The sequence below is a fragment of the Daldinia vernicosa genome (assembly GCF_022497035.1).
Source record: "Daldinia vernicosa strain CBS 139.73 unplaced genomic scaffold F5Y00scaffold_6, whole genome shotgun sequence".
NCBI classification, from domain to species: domain Eukaryota; kingdom Fungi; phylum Ascomycota; class Sordariomycetes; order Xylariales; family Hypoxylaceae; genus Daldinia; species Daldinia vernicosa.
Genome location: NW_025953922.1, coordinates 68767 through 91016, shown reverse-complemented (window position 1 = coordinate 91016; position 22250 = coordinate 68767). Strand labels below are relative to the sequence as shown.

General features: G+C 45.4%; 5 protein-coding genes across 5 annotated transcripts; 2 read left to right on the top strand and 3 right to left on the bottom strand.

The window, feature by feature from the left end:
- Nucleotides 1-5103: 5103 nt before the first annotated feature.
- F5Y00DRAFT_226652 (uncharacterized protein) lies at nt 5104-6969 on the bottom strand. The gene has a single exon (XM_048006369.1). The coding sequence runs from the start codon at nt 6860-6862 to the stop codon at nt 5282-5284; it is 1581 nt and encodes a 526-aa protein (XP_047868384.1). The 5' UTR covers nt 6863-6969; the 3' UTR covers nt 5104-5281.
- Nucleotides 6970-8349: 1380 nt separating this feature from the next.
- On the bottom strand, nt 8350-9788 carry F5Y00DRAFT_273080 (uncharacterized protein; the record flags this gene model as incomplete). The annotated part of the gene is made up of 1 exon (XM_048013108.1): nt 8350-9788. Exon 1 carries the CDS (start codon nt 9673-9675, stop codon nt 8350-8352), a length of 1326 nt encoding a protein of 441 aa, XP_047868383.1. The 5' UTR covers nt 9676-9788.
- Nucleotides 9789-12010: 2222 nt separating this feature from the next.
- On the bottom strand, nt 12011-15637 carry F5Y00DRAFT_273079 (uncharacterized protein; the record flags this gene model as incomplete). The annotated part of the gene is made up of 1 exon (XM_048013107.1): nt 12011-15637. The coding sequence occupies one exon, from the start codon at nt 15635-15637 to the stop codon at nt 12011-12013; it is 3627 nt and encodes a 1208-aa protein (XP_047868382.1).
- Nucleotides 15638-16482: 845 nt separating this feature from the next.
- Nucleotides 16483-17547, top strand: F5Y00DRAFT_273077 (uncharacterized protein; the record flags this gene model as incomplete). The annotated part of the gene is made up of 3 exons (XM_048013106.1): nt 16483-16871; nt 16965-17155; nt 17226-17547. The coding sequence occupies 3 exons, from the start codon at nt 16483-16485 to the stop codon at nt 17531-17533; spliced, it is 888 nt and encodes a 295-aa protein (XP_047868381.1). The 3' UTR covers nt 17534-17547.
- Nucleotides 17548-18526: 979 nt separating this feature from the next.
- On the top strand, nt 18527-20218 carry F5Y00DRAFT_273075 (uncharacterized protein; the record flags this gene model as incomplete). The annotated part of the gene is made up of 4 exons (XM_048013105.1): nt 18527-18610; nt 18725-18837; nt 18901-19536; nt 19608-20218. The coding sequence occupies 4 exons, from the start codon at nt 18527-18529 to the stop codon at nt 20185-20187; spliced, it is 1413 nt and encodes a 470-aa protein (XP_047868380.1). The 3' UTR covers nt 20188-20218.
- Nucleotides 20219-22250: the final 2032 nt, after the last annotated feature.

The following is a 22250-nucleotide window of genomic DNA, read 5'->3' as shown; positions in this document are numbered from 1 at the left end:
TTAGGTACCCAGAACCGTAATTAGAATGGTAGGCTTACATCACCAATTCGAACACATCACAGCAAGGAAACTCGTAAAGAAACAAGTGGAAGCAATGTCTGGCTTGAATTCAAGCTATCCAGCACTATCCTACGCAAGAGAATCCAACGGCATCCCACTTAGACAGAATCCCCCACTAGTTGCTTCCTATTGTCAATTTTCTTAGTTTTTTCTTCTTTTTTTTCTTGTGTTTGCTTCTTTTCTTTCCAATTAAGAGAAATGCATATCCTAAATGTAAAATATAAAATATAGATTTTATTTTATAAGGAACCTGCCACGTTCCCAACCGCGAGATAATCGAGCCGGTTGTTTTGTATCGCCCGGATCTGACGCGTTTTCAATCGAGCCGGGGGCCTTTGGGACAGTGCGGGCGAACCCGCGAAACCTGTCCGCAGAGAGACGCGACCAGCCCAGCCCCAAGTCAGACAACACCTACAGAAACGCTGCGGCGTTGTGGACCTTTTGCCTTCCTACCAAAACTAGTTCCCACGCCTCCGGGTGGCTTCGCACCGGTTCCGGGGACGACCCGGAGTTGGTGCGAAAGAGGCAGCGTTAACGACGTGGGAGGGGTTCTCCTCGGCCTAGTCCGAGACGCTGGCTCCGGAGCAAAGTAGCTTCTGCCGAGGTTCGCAAGAGATATTGATGACTGCATAGTCTTGATGAATCATCTCTCGCGTTCCGGCATATTGCCCTTACTATCGCGCTTATCTCCTTCAGAAAGAACCCAAGTATATGGAGGTACAGACAGCCGTTACCTCGTGCTCAGGGCGACGCAGAATTATATTTCTCGTCTCAACACCATCATGAGCAGCGAGGGGCCGTCCCGTGATGCCAGCATTAATTGCTGAGGCACCTCGGTTGTATAGATCAGCTCGATTGCTAAAAACTTCGAACAAAAAAAGGGTATTCAGGCTTCCCCTGCGGAAGATCCCCAATAAAGTGAAAACCCCAATCCCAGAGTCGGAACACCACCGGCTAGCCGGGCTAGCCGGGTCCCGAAGCATCAGTGGTCGTATCCATAACCGCGATTCAGCGCAAGAAAAATCTTTTTGCGCTTGGCGTGCAAGACCAACATCATCTCATGATCAAGATGCTGTAATCCAATGCAGCAAATGATGCCCTTACTAGTAGCAATAGCCACTAGGTCGATTAGGTCGATGATTCACGAACATTTCTTGTTCGTGTCCTTTTTTTCAGTGTATCGGTAGCCCTGGAATATGTACATGAAACAGCAAGCAATAGCCTCGGTGTTTTGCATTACAGGTCCAGGGCCAGCTTTGATGCCACCCGATAATCCATGAAGTCATCCTTTGAACTCCATGTTAAAAAAAACTCTGGGGAAATGAAATCCAGAGGAAGTGGTCCGGGTATCATTACCCGGAACGAAGAGGGCCGTTTATCGTCGTGCCCAGGACGATGATTGTGGTGATTACCGTGCGGTGGTTTAACGCCTGGATGTGTGTTGGTCCGTGCCCACGTACCGCAACACAAGTGGGTTCGAATCCCACTGTGGTCAAACCAAACTGGTCCGACTCAGGTTTTTCCTTGGGCACTGCTGGGCGCTGAGGGTGATTCCATCTCCGTTATAAGAAGGCGTGTTCGACGGTTTTCCCCCTGATCAAAGTCGGCTACCTGGCGCCGGCGCTAACCAGGTAGAGGCTGGGGATAGGAAGTGGAGGATCTCTCATGTCAGGCGAAACTCTAGCTCTGTTCCCTCAAGGGAGTACTCTAGACGTCTAAAGCGCCATAGATGCGCCGCTGTAGCTACCTAGCTTATAGCAACCAATAGACGTTAACTTTCTCATCATCATCATCATCTGTAGTACATTAGTATCTGTTGTGTTAATGCTATTTGGTTTACTTGGAAAACTTACCTAATATTGGGCGCTTGAATTGTACCCGAATCCTTGTGAACGCTTGAAATGCTAGATCGTACAAGTAATAAATTTGCCTTACCGTGTCTATCCGCATGAAAAGTCGTTGCTTTTACTAGATATTACCTCATTGTTATTGTCGTACATGCCGAATTGGAATTTGGCCGAACGTAGAACTCTAGATCGTACACCGAATCTAGCCTGTTAGCCACCACCTCGTCGAGAAGGGGATAGGGGACGGTACTCACCTTATATGACGAATAACGTCATATGCCCTCTAAATTGTCGATGAAATAATAATCACATGAAAACTCATTATATTCGTGCATCCCGTGGTAGCCGTACATGCGCGACACCGTTACCTGAGGCAAACGCGATACCACGCCAAAGAAGGCCGTTTTAATGTCTTGCCAAGGACTTGGCATTAAACCCGGATCAAATAGATCCACATGGTTGCTCGTAGGCCTTTTTCATCATTCCGTCATGCCTAGGACCGTCAACGTCGGGAGTTCATACGTGCTCCACGACTTCTTGGGCCTTTTACCGTCCTGCCCAGGACGACACGACGTGGTACGTAGCCGACTTATCGAAGAGCGATGACGAGGGATTACATCATTTAGAGAGTTCCTCTAACGGAAGACGTAGGGGAGGTGGGGTTATATATACCCGAGACTCTTAAAAGCCACATCTGGATAAAATTTGTGTTAGTCTACGTGATTGTATGTCAATGATCAGAAGGGGAAAATAAGCTCACCATGCTCTGACTGTGGTATGTGGGCTAGAAAATATGACACTATGGCATCGTCTTCCAAGTCGTTATGGTTGCCCTAATGAGGGGAGTGAGTAGGTAAGGACGCGCCATCGGTTAGGCAATGCTCCCACAGGAGGAGTCATAGTGTAGTCGACAACTCGTGGATTTGGGTTGGGGCATTTTCCAATAACTATATGTATTGGAAACTGCTGAGCTATGGCATCACAAGTAGTCGTGGTATGAGCTCGATAGATAGGAATGTGGAATGTGGAATGTGAAAGTAGAAGATAAGGCTTTTGGGGTTTGGCAACCCGAGCGTCTGCCTTATTGGGTTTCATCCATTACGTAATTGATATTTGTCATACTGGCGGGGGAGTATGGGTTTTTTTCCCGAGTATCGGGTGGATCCGGATTGATGCGGCTCAAGTTAAGTATAATCCAGTCTTGACGACATTTGTGTGATGTCTGATAGAGAGGTAGACAGTAGAGTAAATAGGTAAGTAGGACAGGTTTTATATATGGTTTCTTGTGAGGCGAGATCTCGATTTTTACAAGGTTTTCTCTAGATGGATGATGATGACTCAATTCTTGGCACTGGCCTCTGCTTTGGTGGCTTAACACACTTGGACCAGTAAGTAAAAAGGCCATAGTGTGTTTTCTTCTACTAACTATGTAAAGCGTAAACTCAATATAATCCCTGGTTTACGATTTAATTAGGGTACATGAAAAGAACAAGCCTGTCCGTGCAAACAGGCTATCCACTCCTTAATTTAGCAAGGTTTTTTCTTCTCCTGTTCTTTAACTGAAAAGAAGAAAACAACCTGCCCCCGTTTGATTTGGTCTGCTTGGCTTTGACCTGAAGTTCGCACGTTAAAACATAGTGTACATGGCAAAACAGAAGAACTCTGCTTTGACCCGCTGTTTTTAGTACATGCCTCAACGCGTATACTTGATTTGACTTTTCATTTGGATTACTGCCTGTATGCTACGTAATGGACTGTATTGCGTTTTCAATTGGTGGCTGTGGAAAGGAGGAGGGGGGGCGTTAAGAGGCCTCCAGGTTGCCTCGGATGGTTTTGCCTAGCTACTTAGAGGTCATATTGTCCAAAGTCAACTCAATCCCAAGGCCCCGAAGCTAAACGTACCATCACGAGCATGCCCCTAAATGCTTTTAGACGCGTCTTCCTTGCTTGGGTCTCCCCACGCGCCCTAGCTTGTTGGCACGGATCACGATGTGTAACCAGTACTGTGTGAGCTATGTAGGTATATGTACCTAACTACTTTTTGTCACTGAGGCTGCTTCCATAGCCGTCACTGAAATGGAATGTGCGTAATAGCCAAAGGCGGAGAAAACCATACATGTTAGATAGATAGAACAGTGTTAAAATCAAGCTGACTCCCTCTTGGGGGGTTTCAACTGTTGGTTGGGTGGTGGGTTAAATTCCTAATTAGCTAGCAAACGTAATTCAAGGGATGATATTAGGAGGTCTTATCATGTATGAGCTACGTGAGAAGTCTTCCAGCTCTAGTAGAGCCAGAATGGATTACAGCAAATCGAACTGCTTTCCAACGTATCACTTCTCTCATAAACAAAATCCATTTATGATGAAAATGTCAATACAGTCTGGAAAGTAAATAGCCTTCTGCCGTATCGTACTTTGACAACTTGAATCTAACACGTGCTATGGTTAATATAGTAATGATTAACGGATAGTAGAGTAAGTAAGTGATATTGATCGGTGAACGTTGCCATGGCCATCTTAATAGACTTCTATATAAGGGAAAATGGAGAAGGAAGAGGTTAAATATACTGAACCACGACAGGAAGTTACACACATTTTGAATCCATCCATTTTATTTTACACATAAGAAAGGTAATTACCACTTATTACTGTAAGTCTAAAAAAATGAAACTGATATTGAAATTATATCTGACCCGCAATGGCGCGAAACCATGTCATGGCTATTTATCTTATACCTGTTTATTGCGTTGTAGAAATAGAAAGAATAGGCAGCAAATAGATACAGTAAAGATTTCATTTTCATTTGACGTAAGTACCACTGTCCGGGGGTATTCGCTGCTGTATCGTTCTCCTAATTCGCCTAGCTTTGGCTAAGGCCAAAACTCATCGCCAGAAGTTGCCAAAATACTCCAGAATCAGCTATATGAGAGGTACTTGGCCACCCTGAAAATGAACCTCAAAGCTATTACGGCTTAGAGTCCCGGTGTTAAGTGGCGAATACGGAGAATCTGAAAATTACTAGAATAGGTATAGAATTTAGCGCTATTTGGAAAATACTTTTAAGATATAGGAAGGCTTCTAGGTTATTAGCAAGTACTTTGGATCAATTGTTGGCATGACTCCGGAATCGCTTCTTTTTGGGTATACAGTAAGATATACCTGATAGGGCCCAGGTTTACAATGCATTTACCGAGGTGTTTGTTATTGATCGTGGCACTCAGTTATACGTTACAGCATGTGGCGAGGCATTATTCGTTTAGCCAATGATAAGTACCTAACCTAGATATCCTTTTGGAGTCTGCCTCAGGTACATAGGTAGTCTGCCTAGGTCATGTTGAACAGGGCGTTATGGAAAGCTGGACCCAAGCCCGCCTCTATTCCACATCTTCTATGAATCTCAGACGTTGTATCTCCCATTCGTACTCTTTGATTAGATTAGCCATCGATTCTAGGCCCTCCTCTTCCGCTATACGTAGTCCCTCGCTTTCAATCCCCACGTAAAGTGTTACTCCGGATTCCACCAATAGCCGGAAAACTGACTCATTCTCACCACTGACTGCCTGGTATAGGGCATGGCTCCAATCAACAGTGTAGTAAATAACGTTTTCCAGCAGCAGCCGCATTATACGAATATTTCCATGTCGTGCGGCTTCGTATATCGAATTCTCATCGGCTTTAAACCCCTTTTCTAGCAGGTAAACAACCGTGCTAAGGTGACCGTATCTTGCTGGTCCACCAAGAGGCCCGCAAAGTTTATACTTCCTGCTTTCGTTCATATCTTCAACTGATAGACCGAGCTGCCCACAGAGCTGGATAACATGTTCTATTAGCGGTATGTTTCCAGCTGTAGCAAAACGACATATCAACTTCAAAAGAACACTGAGCTTAGTTAAACAGTTGGTATACTTAGGCCTCTTTCTGTACTCGATGATACACTTATTGTCTAGCAGAAATTCCTCATCGTCGATGAAATTTTCCTCATCGTCAATGAATTCCTCGTCGTCCATGATATAGTCCATGTCGTTTATGATACAGTCCTCATAAAGTTCATGTAAACGCTTGAAAGCATCGACGCTCGTGGCTAATGACAAGCTGTTTAGGAGGTACGGCTCGCTGTCTTTGTTCCAACGAAGTGGGTCAAGACCTAGCTCGATCATGGCAATGTTATTATTTTTGCTTCCGTGTAGGATGACGACGTTACGACTCGCTACTTCTGGCGAACCCTGTCCTTCGTTTGCTTGTATGATAAAGTCTAAAAATATGTGGGCGATTTCAACGTTCCCCTTGAAAGCAGCCCCTTGCAATGGATAGCCAAGTAACGGACGGTCTAAGGACTTGTTAGGGTAAATTAGGTGTGATAACTGTCGGAAACGCGGAAGCAGCTCCTTCACCAATTTTACTTCGTTGGTAAAAGCAGCAGCTGCTAATAGAGCCTGCATGAAATCCTCATCGTGATCCGTGATCTCGGTCGACATATTAGGGTTACGTAGAGTCCTTGCTGGAGGTGTCATCCAGGTTCGATATCCTCCACGACGATCGCGTGTATTCATACAAACTTTGGAGATCTCGAAAATACACTCTTCCAGTTTCTTGCCCCAAGTGTCTTCGCCGCGGAAAGCCAAAATGCGCTTTGCGACTTGGCGGATAACAAGGAATGGCCGAGTTAATGGTTTGGTCGTATACATTATCTTGTCTACAAGATACTGAGACCAGAATGGACGACAAATATAAGGGAACGGCCTCAGCCAGGGATCATTAAGGATTCCTGACTGAAATATCGCGTACATTGTTATGGTGTCCCATAATCGGCTAACAAGTCGTAACCGCAGAGCGCGTTCGACACTATGTTTAGTTACGGCATAAGGTGTATCATCGGAAATTGTAGTAACGCGTAATCGAACAGCTGCGATAAGTATCTCTTGAACCAACTCATTTGGGAGGGTAGAAAACGACATGGTCGACTATACGCCGATCTCAGCGCTGAGATATTGGGGTTGTTTGGGTAACCTTAGGTAGGCAAATAAGGAGTTGTTTACGTACATAGGTAGGTAGGTACCTAAAGGCTACCTAAGGTTAGGGGAATATTGTGGCTGGGACAGCGGTGAAGGTAGGTATGATTACGTAATTACGTAACAAGGTAGCTCACTGCCTGTCATATCACGTGGGTACCTTAGCGTCAGATGGGGGGTAATGGTAGCCGTATATATACAATATATATACGGCTCCTAGGTATAAACCGCTCCCAAATATTAGGGAAAAACGTAGAGCTCACTAAATTCATACGCATTAACGCTAAAAACCAATCAATATTTTTTGAGTGGTATAACTGGTACGCCGCTCTTGCACTGTAAGCCGCTTGACCAATAGGCAGCTCGTACGCCTCTTACACTTTTTGCGCCGCTTGTATCTTTGCGCCGCTTCCATTTTGAACAGCTTCCACCAGAGAACGGCACGTACACCGCTTTAAGTAAATGCATACTTATATAAAAAATAAAGTAAAAAGTATATTTCCATACGTTTTTATATAAAAATCTATTTGTAAAATTATTTATTATTAATTTTTTTTTTTAATTAATAATAATTACAACTACGATTACGAATTATAAGCTACGGCATACGATTAATTTAATTAAAAAATTACGTATTTTTTAAATAAATTATAAAAGCATGCGTATAAACTTATAATTATAAGATATAACTTAATTTATACGCTTAAAGTTATATAATAATACCTTATACGTACCGTTTAATACGGGAAGCCGCTTAAATCGGAAACGGCGCAAAGATATAAACGGCGTAAAAATATAAACGGCGTAACGGCCACTTATTAATCGAGTAGCTTAAATCTAAAGTTACGCGTTAATATAAGCAGTACCTACGCAACTCATTGACCAAAACCGCGTTAATACAGCTTATATTAACTTAACGTCTTAAATATTTAAAACATTTAAACCGTAAACGGTAATATTACCACTTAAATATTTAAGCCACTTAATTCTTTAAACGTAAAAATCGGGAGCCGCTTATTAAATTAAGTGAAATAAATACGGCTTAATTTAATAAACGATATATATACAGCTACTACTACCCCCCTTATGACGCTAAGGTACCCCACATGTAAATTTATGCGGCTTAAAAAGGGGAACATACACAGTAACATAATAGGGAAAGGTTTGATAATTAGTGCAAACCGTAAATATTATTGGTCGATTTAGCCATCTTCTCTTTCTTGGCCAATCCTTATGTATCAATACTGAAAATAATGGAGGTGTAGTTAAATGCCAGTTTAGGGGATACGCCATGTTATCTGTATTGAAATCATAAATCAATTCGCAATGCTGTCTAAACTCAGACTTGCGTGGTATCGCCCTTGCTCTTTTAGCGTCAATATATCAACCCTTCCCTGTTATTTTCTACACGCTGGGATATCCATCATATCCTTTCATACCTCTTCAAAGCCCATATTCACATGCTCTGCTCTTGTTATAGGAACCAAGCTAGGGTTCTCCATGATTTTCGTGATGAATTCATTCGATAATTCAACCGAGTCCGCTGAGACTTTACGAGAAGACGGAGGACCATCATGGCTTTGGAATTTACCTCCAATCCACCCCTTTTCCACATAGAAGTACTCATTAATCTCCTTTCGGAGTTCCCTAATCCACACATCTTGCTTTTTTCGCCGGCTCTGTGGCTCGGCTGCGTTCTGATAGTAGGGGAGGCCCGGCCTAAACATAGCCAACTGATAAACCCACGTAAAACCACTTCGTACAAACTTGCTTAGGCAAAGCACCATTCCGGCCCTGAAGCATGTCTTCTCCCACACAGTGGGAATAGCTTCGTCTCTCCTTGCTGCCTCCGACATAACTTCTTCTACATCAAAGAACCACGGTGTAAGGAGACCGATCACATGGTGCCTCGCTCCCGTTCCTGTCTTCTCGAATTCTACCCTGGCGTAGTCGAGAAACTCGGTCACTGTGGCGTAGAAGCGAGACTTATGTCCAGTAGGATTGTACCACTCTTGGCGCTGCTGGTCGGAGATGAAAGCTATAGGAGCAAGAAACAGCGCACCCTTCGAGTCGGGCTTAGTTTCCGTCAAGGATAACCAGCAGAGGTACTTGCGGACATATAAGGGAGGGCTCTGGTCGTGTGGATACAAAGGTGCGTCTTCCTCGTCCCCTTTATGCTTGTGATCGATGCCGAAGAGCGCCCTCCGAGTTGTTGTCTCCCCCAGTATCGCGACATCAAACTTGCTGAAGTAGTCGGGAGGCCAAGGACGGGTGACTTTAAAGTCTTTGGGAGGCTTTAGGCTAGGGGGATGTCTTTTTTGAACGGTGCTAGCGACATGGTCGATTGTTGTGATAAATGCATCAATGACTGTTGTCAGGTTCGTACTTTCTTCTATAGAATCTTGGTCTGATAGATAACGGCGACGTGCACCCACAAACAAATAGAGGAGTTTCCCAAGCAGCTCAGGTGTGAAAAGAGTAGCTAAGGTTGCTGGGTTCCACTCGGATAGGAGAAGGTAACAGAAAGATTTGTCGCCTCGGACGCGAATGTATACGTCTTTATTCTTGACGCAGACGAGGAAGAGCATTCCGATTTGATGTATGATTGCTTCACAAACTTCGTCTGGTGTGGCATTGCTGAGTCCTGCAGTTATAAAAGGAGAGAGAATGCCGTCAAGATCCTTGGACGACTCGCTGATTGGATCGAAAGTTAGGCCATGGATAAGTCCAAGGCCTTTTCGAAGGACCTTGTGGTCCATCGCGACGACGGAAGACTAAGGGATAAGGATATCAACTGCTTAACTCCAGTATAAATAAGGCGTAACCCATAAAAGAAAACCCTGTGTATAATGCTACCGACAATGATAACTGGGTGAATGTCGCGTAGTAGTTGGATTCTGGATAGAGATAGTGACCCAATTGACAAAGCATGCAAAACCTCTGTTGGAATATGTTAAACGAGGATAGATATCGCATTAGGTACGTCCCAAAACTGACAATTATGACGAATAATTCTAGGGTGACGATAAAGATGGTCTTGTTAAGGATATGGGGGAAGGGAAAAAGGGAAAGAGAAGTGGTGCCTAAAATTATTTGTGGTTTACATTGGCAACCGGATTCGACAGAAGGAGCGAACTTGCTCCCTAAGGATGATTTTGTAAAATCTTAAAGTACAACGCGTGTAGTGCAATCGCCATGCAAGCGAGGGGGACGTTGCCTAGGTACCTTGGGTACCTACCTAAGGTAGTGGAATATTTCAGACGGACTTACATAGGAAAAATTACAATGTACCTACGATAAGAACCCACCTGTGCGCAAATATGGCATATGATAGAATCCAAAGTCACATTTCGGGGCGTCTAAAGGTAGAGCTTTCACCTTCAAATAATAATGATGGCACGGATAATAATTTGGGATCTACCAACGCGACTCAGTATTTTTTAGCTTCCGTCAATAAGCTTGATCACAGCTCCAGTCATGTGCATATCAGTAACTATGGACTATGCGAGCAAGTAGTTAGAGAGCTTTTGAAGAAAAGGTTTAGAATTGACAGTAATAGGAAACGCTTAGAAGAAGAGGTGGCCTTACACAATTATCCATTCAACTGCTTAAAATTAAATAGCTGCTTAAGTGACTTACTAGCCCATAACCCTGACATACTGACAAAGCTGCGAGAAAGCCACTCATCTAGTATAACTCTAGAAACTATGTAAATGTGACGTAAATATACTTTTTAGCCTCAGTAAATTGACTGAGTGATGGGCTTGGATAGAATCAGGGGTAAACTTTAATAAGCTGAACTCAACCAACTGATAGTAACTATATTAATATTCTACGAGGCAACGTCAATAACCAACAGTCCTACAACATATGAGATATGTGTGTACAGGCAATAAACTAAAATAGGGATCTGTGGTAGTATGAGGTACTGTCAGAGGCTGCCCTTGGTATATCACCACTACGGAGTGACAGTTGACTAGCTGGTGAATAGCTCATATGGTATATATTTCGGAATACTACTAACGCCTGCCCTCCCCTAAATCTAAGAGGGAACCAAGGTCCCCTTATATACAACATAGTGAATGACTAGGTGGTAGATAGCTTCAAGCTAGATCTTAGACCCCTTATCACGTTATACAGCTATCGTAATCCTTGTCATCTGACAGGTACCTAGTCATATGACTCAGGGGCTATGCATAATTTTCCAAATTTTAACAAATCATTATCAACCGCTATACTACTAAGCTATAGGATATATCCCTAGGCTGGAGTGCGCTACTGTGCATAACCTAGGTAGTGTTATCCATTATGCGTAGGAAAATGTTCTATTTATACTAGGTGATAGGGGTTAGGGCCTAGGTAGTACTAACTTTGGCCTCATTTCGTACCCATGAAAGATGTAATAGCTAGCTCCGGCAGAGGGTATTGCTTTGCATCCAATGTTTAAGTGACTTTGCACCGTGAAGTAAATACTTTCGCTCTATACAGGAATCTGAACTACTTGCCCCCCCTTTTCGTGGATTGTCACGGAGGTTTCCACCAGTAACAACATAAATAGATCTGCCAACGCTTTCTAACGCAGCGGAAGTTGGCTCATTCAATACGAAATCCTCCAACCCGCTACTAGCAATTGTTATCTACACGCCGTCCGGCAAAATCTTAACTGCCGATGATGAATGTGTAGCGATATATGCGTTGCCCTCACGATCAAAGGTAAAATCATCGTAGATCTGGTTCACTGTGGAAAGTCAGGGTCATTGACATTTTTGCAGTTCTTATCAACGCGAAAACGTGAAAAGATTCCCTGTTGTCTAGGTACCTGCCAATTTATCATAGCGGCGCGGTGACCCACATATTCTCCGGGTTCTCTCCGAACCCCTTTTCCGTTTATAGCGGGGCTATCCGACCGATTTCTTTTAGCCGATAAGGCCCGGGTTATCGGTTCATACAGTTCTTAATAATGCACAACGAAAATTACGTTCATATTAATCCGGCATACTTTGCTCTTCGCTGTCTAAAGTGAAAAATAAGATTTGCTAGATTATCACCTATATTTAGAGGTAAAAAGTAAACGAACCGTTACCTATCATGAAACTAACTAGAATGACCGTATCTGAGATTCACAACTTTCACTATCGTATCTGGATTCGTAATTGTAAGGATATTATCGGGACCCAGCCCTTGGTTAGGGCTCCTCATATATCTGGCCCATGTCTGGACTTTGAACTCACTGTTCAACTTCGCCGGCGCATTGATCTTGGCCAACCCGAGGAGGAAGGTCAGCTCGCTGACTTGCGTAGCATAGACCCAGCCTTTAGCCGAGCGCGGCAACAGCCGCAGACGTAGCTGATTAATGCCCTTTTCTTTGTCCTGAATGACCGTGGGCAGCACGTTGAAGCGCATATTGGTCAGCATGTGTGCGCCGGGGCCCGTGTACGTGTTCATGAGGAAGGAGGAGGATTCTCCGACATCGATCTGTATGTCTACCTCAACAAGTTGGTACTGGCTCACTTCGTCCTGATTCACGATGACAGAGAAGATGAGGTCTTGAGCGAGGTTGTCATCATCGAGTTGGACCTCTTCCCAGTGTCCGATGATGTTGCTCGAGACGGTTATCTGAAATCTGGGCGATCCAGCTATGTCACGCACAATTGGCTGACTGCTGGATACGGCTTTGGACTCGACATTAGAGTTTTGCCTGATCTGGGAAAGTATATCAGGTTCAGGAAGAGAAGCCGCGGAAGTGACAGGAAGTGCGCGGACGTGAGGGGCGAGGAAGCTAGAAAGTGCCGTGGGTGTGGCAACGTAGCTCTGAAGACGTTTGAAAGTAGCCCCATAGTCATCGTCGTCATCTTGCTTTTTCGAAGGCGTGGTTCCAGATCTGCCATCTGGGGTAAGCTTCTTGACCCGCGCCGTGCCCATAAGCCTTAGTGTCCTGATTTCGGGGCTGCTTGAGCCCCCGGGTGGCCCTACTTGGGATATTGCCTCTGAATTTTTATGGCTTTGGAGGTCAATAGTCAGATTATAAATGGGATCGTTAAGCTGCATAGCAAATAGTGCCGATGTTGGCGCATTATCATCGAAATAACGCTTCTGTGTACCGCCTTCATTATAGGTACCCATCCCATCCTGAAGTTTCTTCAGCTGCGTGTCAGCAAACTGCGGTGGCCAAATGACGCGCAAATCATTCAGATTTGAACCGGATTTGGCGTCCCAGAGGAAGATATTGTCAGCACTACCGCGGTTGTATGTGAGAGACGGCTTGAGGGCGTCGTGTCGCTTGTCGTCTTTTTCGCGAATGCTCTGTTCGACTGTGTACTGCCGCCGTATGTCTACCTTGACCTCTGCTGGGTCAACACCGCGGGCAACGGCGAAACGTTGTTGGTGCGCGGGCTGCGTGAAGACAAGACTAGCAAATTGGTCTGAGCCGGGTATACGGTCCATAAAGGCCATCATAACGCCGTCTGTGACAATTTCATGGCGTAGAAGCGGTGCGCCAGAGGAGGCAGTTGCTCCATTAGCATCTAGAACCTCGACACGTAAGTCCGGGAACATGGTGACGAGGTCTGACCGCAAGTAGAAACCGTAGGCAGGGATCTGCACGGGCTGTTCTTGTCCTTCTGGTATGTGCTTAATGTAGTCGTTTAAGGCTTCTTTGATAGCCGTACGGTCTTCGTCATCGCCGTAGTGGTTACCGAGCGAAAGAGCACCATCTATCAAGGCATCAACCCAATTGTTATCGATGCGGAAGAAGCGTAGCCGTTCGGGCTCGAGGTACGTTGGGTCAGGTATAAGACAGTGAGCAGGTACACCCGCGAGGAACATGCGGTCGAGGAGCCAAGCAAGAACAATCATCCAATCGGTTGACACTGGATCATTGGTCTCATCATACGTGCCCCCTGATGTGCTACGGGCGAGGTATTGTGCCGCTTTGACAGCCTCATTCGGGAAGTATTTACGTATCAAGGGTGAACCAAAGGACATATCTGGTAACTCGGAACGTGCAAGACGGGAACGTTTCCATCTTCGCTTAGCGCCGCCGGGAACATATCGCGGCGCCCGAATGGGTTTCCCCGGATTTATATCATCGTTACCGCTAAGATGAATTGAGGCTAAACTGCGGATGGCCGAATCAATACCGCCTAGTACGTCGCTACGGGTCCGGAAGGCCGTGTCATCAATGTTCTTTACCGTCTGTAGCTTGGAGGCGGCTTCGGCCGTACTATGGATCGACGTACGCAGCCGGTTAAGTGCCGCCGTGTAAGCTTCATCACCTAGGGCCATGGTGCGACCGACTTGCCAAGCAACCGAATACGTAATATCCATGATACCTAGTTGCTTGTCAAGGACTTGTAGGTCGACACCCGAGTTAGAGCTTGTCGTCAAATTTTCTAGGGGAGGGACAAATGAAGGTGTGAATGGTCCGCGGTAAAGGGCAACGGTAGATTCTCCCGTCTGAGTACGATATCGTACGAGCGTGTATCCATCATCGAGCCGCTTCGCAACAAGCTGCTTCATCTTGTCGCTTGAAGCCCGTAGCGGCGAGATGATTTCTTCTGGAGCACGGAGGACGTTGAGGGTCCTTCCAAGATCTTCAAACGCATCCGGTACGTTGAGCGTATTTGCCGGCAACACAGTGTAATTCCAGCTATGTAGCGAGCACAGCGCAACATAGCGGTGATTAGTTCCGGGCCAAGACATCTCCTCGACGCCTTCGATAGAAACGAGGTGTGCAGACATGGTTACTGGTGTCTCATTGTCGAGCGGGCCGGACCGGTTGCCGACGACGATGCTAAAGACGGCCGTATCTTCAACACCAGCGAGCGCCATACCCTGACCATTTATCTTGCGCACATGTGCCTGGTACTGATATTGCAGCGCATTGGGATTGGAACCTTTGACAGGGTTGTTATTGGAGTCGCTTGTGGGAAAGAGATTGGCGAAGAGGTCTGGCTTGACGAAAATAAAGTCGCCTCGACTATTTTTCATACTCTCCGGCCCAAGTTTTTCAGTCACAGGCGTCGTTACGTCTGTTATCTTCCATAGGTCATCAATGCTCATGTTGACCGTCATGGTGCCTGACTGTTTGACGGGCTTGGTGACGCCAGAACTTGTATTGCGGAAGATGCTAGTCGACCCGTCCAATTCTTGAGGCTGTAGCCGTAGCTCATCTTGAGAAAAGGAGAACATGACGAGCCAAGGCACGCGGTTGCGTACGGTCTCGCCACTAGCACCTTCTGCTAGCGCCCTCATCTTCATCTGAAGCTCCTTGTTCGTCCCCTGACTGCGGCTTCCGGATCTTTCCCATGGCAGATGCGGATCCGTTAAGACCACATGAGGAAGGATCCTGTTTGTGTCAGGATATCCTGGAGGAGGATAGGTCGAGTGCACACTCCCTTCTGGCAGTGAGAATTGTGGCGCGTCTACGAAAAAGGATTTCTCCGCATTGAGGTCTAATTTCTCGCCCGTAGGCGCCTCTATATGCTGCTTGACAGTGATATTATGTTTCGGACCAACCGCGAGCCCCGGAGCCCAGTACGAGTTGAGCTTTTGTTCACCAGGCGCCAGAGGGTCAACATCCTCCTCACTCTCAATGACAGCTATACCAGCTAGCTGTCGGGCTTTGCGCTGATATACAGCAGCGGCCCGCCGAGAATGTCGAAGGGTTAGATGGCGAGGAGAGTTAATGCGAGTGCTTTTGCCTCCGGGAAATATGCCCATTGTTAATATTGTTCGTGAGGCGAGGATGCTAGGGACTGGGGCTTAGGTTTCTAAGATGGATCAAAAAGTTTTGGGCCAAGTCCTATATGACAGAGTCAAATTTGTTCAAGTTACCCTTATCAGACAATGGGACATAATCACATTCTCCTGTTTCTAATAAGTCACTTAATACAGCCCGCGGATTAATACCTAAGCATGGTTGGGAATTCTGAACGCCGCGACTTGCTCGAATTTCGGACTTGAAACCCCCATAACAAGAACATCCCCATTCATGAATAATACTCATTTGTTACTCAGAGTGGCACATGCTTGGATCGTGGTGGTGTTGGAAGTATGCTCTAGAAGTTGATATAGATACCCCGAGGAGTGAAAACATAGAGCTGCATTACGACATTACGACGCCAAGTCCTGCAGATGCACCCAAGTTTCCTCGAGACAGAAAAAGCAGCATGTTAATACAACATGTGCATATGGATACTGTCTTGTGCGTCTCGCAAACTTATGCAATTAACTAAATCCCGGCTTTCAGCTACCTACTGAAATGCAATGTTGGATTTTATTGCATTGGCCGACAGCGTGTTAACCGCTATTGGGAATAGTAGAGTCCTTAATATAGTAATGGCCAAGATGATAAATAATATCGGAAAGGAATAGGAAATGTAGATCCCTCGAGCCATCAGATAGACCTCGCCATCTATTTTCCCATCGTCCATAGGACTCAGAAGTTGAGGTGTCTACTGAGTCCTTCATTACTTATTACAAGGCTTGTTCAACTACTCTATCTTTTCGGGTTGTTTTACCATGAAATTGAAATACTGAAGCTTCATCAGTACTCTAAAACAATCATGGCGGCCTTGGCGGCGATTGTCGACAAGGACGTAGCAGACGACAAAACCATCTGCCTTTTTTACAACACGAGTAAGGCACAGCTCGCTCTCTCCTTACAGTCTGGTACCGATACCGACACCGACGACCCGGCTAGCGATACCTGTGTGACACCCGACGATTATGACAGATACATACTAAACCCATCTTCCATCGCTGCTGCCTACTACAAGGGGCTTAAATATGTGGCCGCAATGACGATGCCCAAGCAGGGGCAGATAGATACGGATGTCCAAATCTCTCTTGTTTCACCTACGTGCCAAAACTTTGTGGAGGGAGACCGCGAGAATAATCACATTGCCTTGGGCATAACTCCAGATGGAAATGAATGTTGGCTGTATTATCTCGTGTAAGCTGTACAATTTCTCTCTTGTCTATGAGCCTATTTCTTTGTGCATCTTCCGCTTTATACGAGCGAGGGCTTAACTGACTGTCTTTACAGTGACGTGTCTGCAAATGTCAAGGCCATGAGAGAATTGGACCTTAGCACCAATGAAACACAGGCTCTGAGTGCTATTACTCAGGTAAGGAATAACAGCTCTATAGCAGCTTGGTACGACCCGGAAGAGGAGAAACGGCATGTTATTTATGAGGCTGGGGCTATTCTAGACTATACGGTAGGAGCACAAAACCGTAAGTACCTGGCCAGCATTATTGATACTTATACATACGAAATATATTTACCGGTAATAACGCCAAACAGCCGATACTCTACCTATAAGTGACTTCGCCCGGAATAGTTCCATTGGGGTTGCTTACTCTGGCTCGACTAAAAAGGCGTACCTCTACTACTACGATGTATACCAGAATTTGAAGCGATCTGTCCACAGCGGGAGCAACTGGGGCCTTCCTGAGACGATATCTAACGCTCCCATGGTTGCTGAGAATAGCCAGATCACCGTTGCGCAGGCAAATGGGTTTAATCATGTATTCTACATTGCTAAGGACATGGGCACGGGGGGAGACGAGGGCCAGAGCTCCTTTACTCACATTCGTGACTCAATTAATTAAGTGGTTTATGCAACGAACAAGAATAGTTTCGGGGCTGCGTTGGTTGAAGTTGAAAATGATTAAAAGTTGCCTGTATTACGCTAGGAAGTTAGTACTATATTGTAAACTAGGTATAGTGACGGAGCATTATATTATTTTAAGAATATTCTCAATTTAATATGGTCGAAAGCTATTGAATACCTACATATTGGGTTGCGGGTTCTGAAGTTATCACGGGCCATGGCCTCGTCTCGCGTAAGAAAGGAGAAAAAAGGGGCTACCTCTTTATATGCATATACTCGTTAGACGCTTATACCAATATACCCGCTAAGCCTTATGCTCTTATGTTCATGCACAGTATCGACGATATACTCGGCCCAGATTCTATCAAGTATATTGCTTCTCTAGCAATGCATGCGACACACGGAACACCACGTAGTAAATCCTGTTCTAGACTCCCGTAATTTCATCCGGCATCCGGCATCACGCCGTCACATTACACGGCAGACCGGTGAGACACGGAGACTGCAAGTTTCAGCTGGGCTGGAGACAACTGATCTTACCTGTTTCTATCGCGACGCTCTCGTCTTTATGCAAATCTATGTAGGCGATGTGTCAAAATATGCAAAAGCAATATGAGAGATACTACTCCACGATGCGGGGTTCAGCTTCCATCGGACCGTCGTATGTGGCTTACGCCAGTTCGCGAAGAACCACCTCGGCGGCAGCTACCATATGACCATGACGGAAAAGTGATACCGCGGAAATGCAAGTTTCATGGAGTAAAGGAAATACTATGCAGTGTAGCAGAACCTGTATCGAATCGGCCTTTCATGCATCGGGAACTTGAAAACATGGCGAAAGTTGGACCCGTAGCAAGATATCTTGACTGAGAGAATCAACCACTATCGGAAAGGGGTAACTAAGGCTATTGGAATTAATTAGTTTACTTGAGCTTTTATTATAGATATATTTCTTTGTGAAAAGTTTGACAACTACTAGGGCATTAAGACCATGGCAGAAGAGAAAGTTCTGCTTCTTAAGGCCTTCGGCGAGGAAGATTTTTTTCGTACGGCCTTCAACTATGATTTAGATAAGGTAAGTGCTGTCCGTCCCCTATACCAGTTCAAGATTATCAAAGAAGAGCACAACTTGACCTTTCAAACTACCTGCATGGCTAGCATTTGGTAGATAGAGCTAAGATTTTGATAGATCAAGAAATGGATGGAAGACTGTCTTGTCGGAAATGCAGGAGGTGACCAGACCAAGAAACCAGAAGTCCAAAAGCAACTAAAGGACGTCAAGGATAAGCTCGATCGCCTCATGTGCGTATGAACTAAGTGCTGGCATTAAGACAAAGACAGCTAACGATATGAGGGAAAACGTAGCCTACCAAAGGGGGAAGATTTCATTAAAAAGGAGCTCGCGCCCAAAAGTCACTTCCTGCGCGTTTTAAATACGGAGTGGTCTGCAAGTGCGAAAGATTACATGGCAAAGTTCGAACTCGGATATTGGCCGATCAACTATCAAGGGGTCCTAGAACGGTCTATATCTGTCAGGTGGTGGAATCCCTATGACTTGCTCGGCCTCTTCATCAGCATTTTGGGTCCGGCTCCAGGAACAGCTAATAGGAACAACTATTTCAAGCCCTTAACCGCAGTCTATGCGCGGTGGTGTTCGCGCATCGCGGGCTACGCGAGGAAGTGGAAACCCCCTGGAGACGGTGCGGGAGACTGGCCTTATATGTTCCAGGTCACATGGAAGCTCGTGGGCGATAAAAACTATTTCTTCCTGGGGAGCTCCATAGCTGGTGATAATTGGAAGACGAGCGAAGTCGGGCAATGGATTAAGGAAGTGCAGCGCCAGCGATTTTACATGCTTCACGATTCTCTGCTGAGGGTCGATCTTTTTAAACGGGATTTCAATAAGACGCCTGTGAAACTTGATACAAATACTCTTGCGAACCATTCGTTCGGCAACTGCGGAGAGACATACCCCTTTATCTTCAGCGTTCGCGGAACCCGGTATACATTCCAGCTCTGCCCCCTTCCCCACCTGTTTTCCCCTCCCTCCACAATCGCTAACTATTTACCAGCGACAATAACCGAACGCTAGAAGGCCTTGCTCTCTCTCGCAATTTTATGATGAGCCAGAGCTTGGATTCGTACGACACATATCTGAAAGCGAAAAACACGAATCTAAGTGGACCTTGCGGCAACTGTAAGCAACTCATTTCCAGGGCCGGGGCCTTGAAAAGAAACTTCTCAAGATATCGAGGAGCAAGCTCGACTGCAAAGAAGACGCAAGGAACAACCACCCAAGAAATAGCGGCGACAACAACTCAGATGGCTGCTATCACCGATCCACCAGAGGGATGGTCTGTTAATCTCGATGACTTGGACCGTGACTATTACTGGGGGCCCGATGGCGACGGCACGGTGGCCGCCCAGCGAGTCGGCTTGACTGGCATGAAGGAGCTTATGATTGTCGATCCCGACAACGGCAGCGACTCATATATGTTCACCGCATCTACTGGGAAGATTTATCTGTGGTACATGGTCACTGGTGAAATTTTCGAGTACACCAACCCCTCAGACCAGGCCGGTATTTTGGCTGAGATGAAGAAGCCAGCAGGAACGGGAAAATTGGAACGGACCTTGCTACCTCAAGTTTAATAGGCGGCTTTGTTGAATTTTAGGAGTTGACATTTTCTTCTTGGGAGATTATTTGTCGTAAGGAAATGATGGCTATATGGCGTAGAAATCTCTAGGACTGGAAGTGTTTGGGTCTGAGAATGGCATCCCTTATCCCATGCGTAATTCAAACTCTTCATCCTATTTAAATTGGAGGCATCCAATCAATCTGGTTATCTTCAAGGGACTCGCCTCTCATTTTTAGTACCTACGTCTAAGTAATTTAGTCGTTGCAATGTATTTGAATCTTCTCACCACGTTGTAGTTCATGGTTAGGTACCAAGGTACTTACGGTCAACGACTGTTGTGAATAATTACCTGTCGCACAATATATAAGGCGTAATTGCTAGTCGGCGATTGCGGCGGCGTTTTTTAGCTTCGGCATTACCGAATGGCGTTAAGCTTAGAGACGAGACGGAAGCAAAATAGAAAAAGAAACGGTTACATTACATTCGTAACGTAGTAAATTATAGTCGTATAAGACCCGATACGGCCGGCTCTTAGTGAGTTGAGCCCCTTAAATTATGAACAACACTAAATAGGCAGTAGGGGGCATACTAGCAGCTCGTAATAACTAGATGCAATCATATCTTCTTTAATAAACGCATATGACCGAGTAAAAGTAGTATAATAAGACGTACGGGCCTTGCCTCTTAAGTATATTGCCAGGCGGGCGGTATGGAATTTAGCCAATAGGAGGGCGCGCATCCTTTAAAAGGTAGGGTGGTTGAGACTTGTACGCCTTCTGTGGAACTGGTCTTGTATTACGGAAGCGTTGTTAAATCTAAAAGGACTACGGGACCTTGTTCCTTCCCTTGATGCTATGACCGTAACTCACGATCGTGACGTGGACCATCTGCCAACACGCCCTCTGGTCCACGATACCTCCTTTTTCATTCCCTTCCCTGGCCTCGCCTGCCTCTTAACAAAATGAAAATCCTTGTAACGAATGACTATGCGACCTTCTCGCCCTCTAATCCCGTGCCTCTGTATACTCCTGATCCTCGTAGCCGTCTCATCTATCCTAGGTGTCTTGTATCTCGGTGTATGTGCCTCAACTCAACGTGGGTATCTCGTCCAAAACTCAACCTCTCGTATCTCGTATCTCGTATCTCGTATCTTAGCCTCCTTAACTCATCCCGAAATAGCCATTTTAATAACTCCTTTAATCTTGGTATGCGTCGTTACCGACTTTCGGGTTTTTGGTTGTATTAGCTTTTGGCTTATCTTTTGGCTTGTTACAGTCTTTTTCTTAATGACCTTGATCCTCGCCGTTATTGTTGTCTGCTGTTGCCCCGATGACTATTTCTTCGGTGAGCCGCTTTATCGTAACCTTTTGCCTTTGGTCGTTCGATAAGTTTGTCGATCGATAAGCTATTGTCGTCCTTTTTATTGCTTTCGCCTTCCAGGCTTGCTTAAAGGGTCCGCTTGGCTTAAATTGGTATTTATCTAGCGCCGTTGTATAGTAACGTGCGTCCGTATTACCTTATTCCGTACAACCTGAGCCTATTTCTAACGCGGAACAGTTTCGCATACGGCGATCTCTGTAACCTGGTTCACAGTCAGGTCTGGGTGTGTTAAACGAAGTGGCGCTACTATGTGGAATTGGTTTTGTATTATGTCGCACAATATGTATAAGGCGTAATTGCTTGTTAGCGAATTACGGCGTCGTTTTTTCGCTTCGACATATTACGAGTACGTTATTGAATTTAAAAGGACTACGGGACTTCGTCTGTTTATACAATCGGCCTTATGGGCCCTGGGGGCCTCGTTCCTTCCCTTGATGCTTTACCCGTGATTCACGATCGTGACGTGGACTACCTGCCAACATTAACGATAATATAATAGTATATCTTCCGATGGTATGCCTTTTGATAGTATACCTTTTAACGATAGTATAATGGTATGTTTCCTGATAGCATACCTTCCGATAATGGTATACTTTCTAATAATATACTTTCCGATAATATGCTTCCCGACGATAGTATAGCATATTTCTTCGAAAAGATATTATAAATAGTTACCCCCTCCCCCCTTTTTGCCCC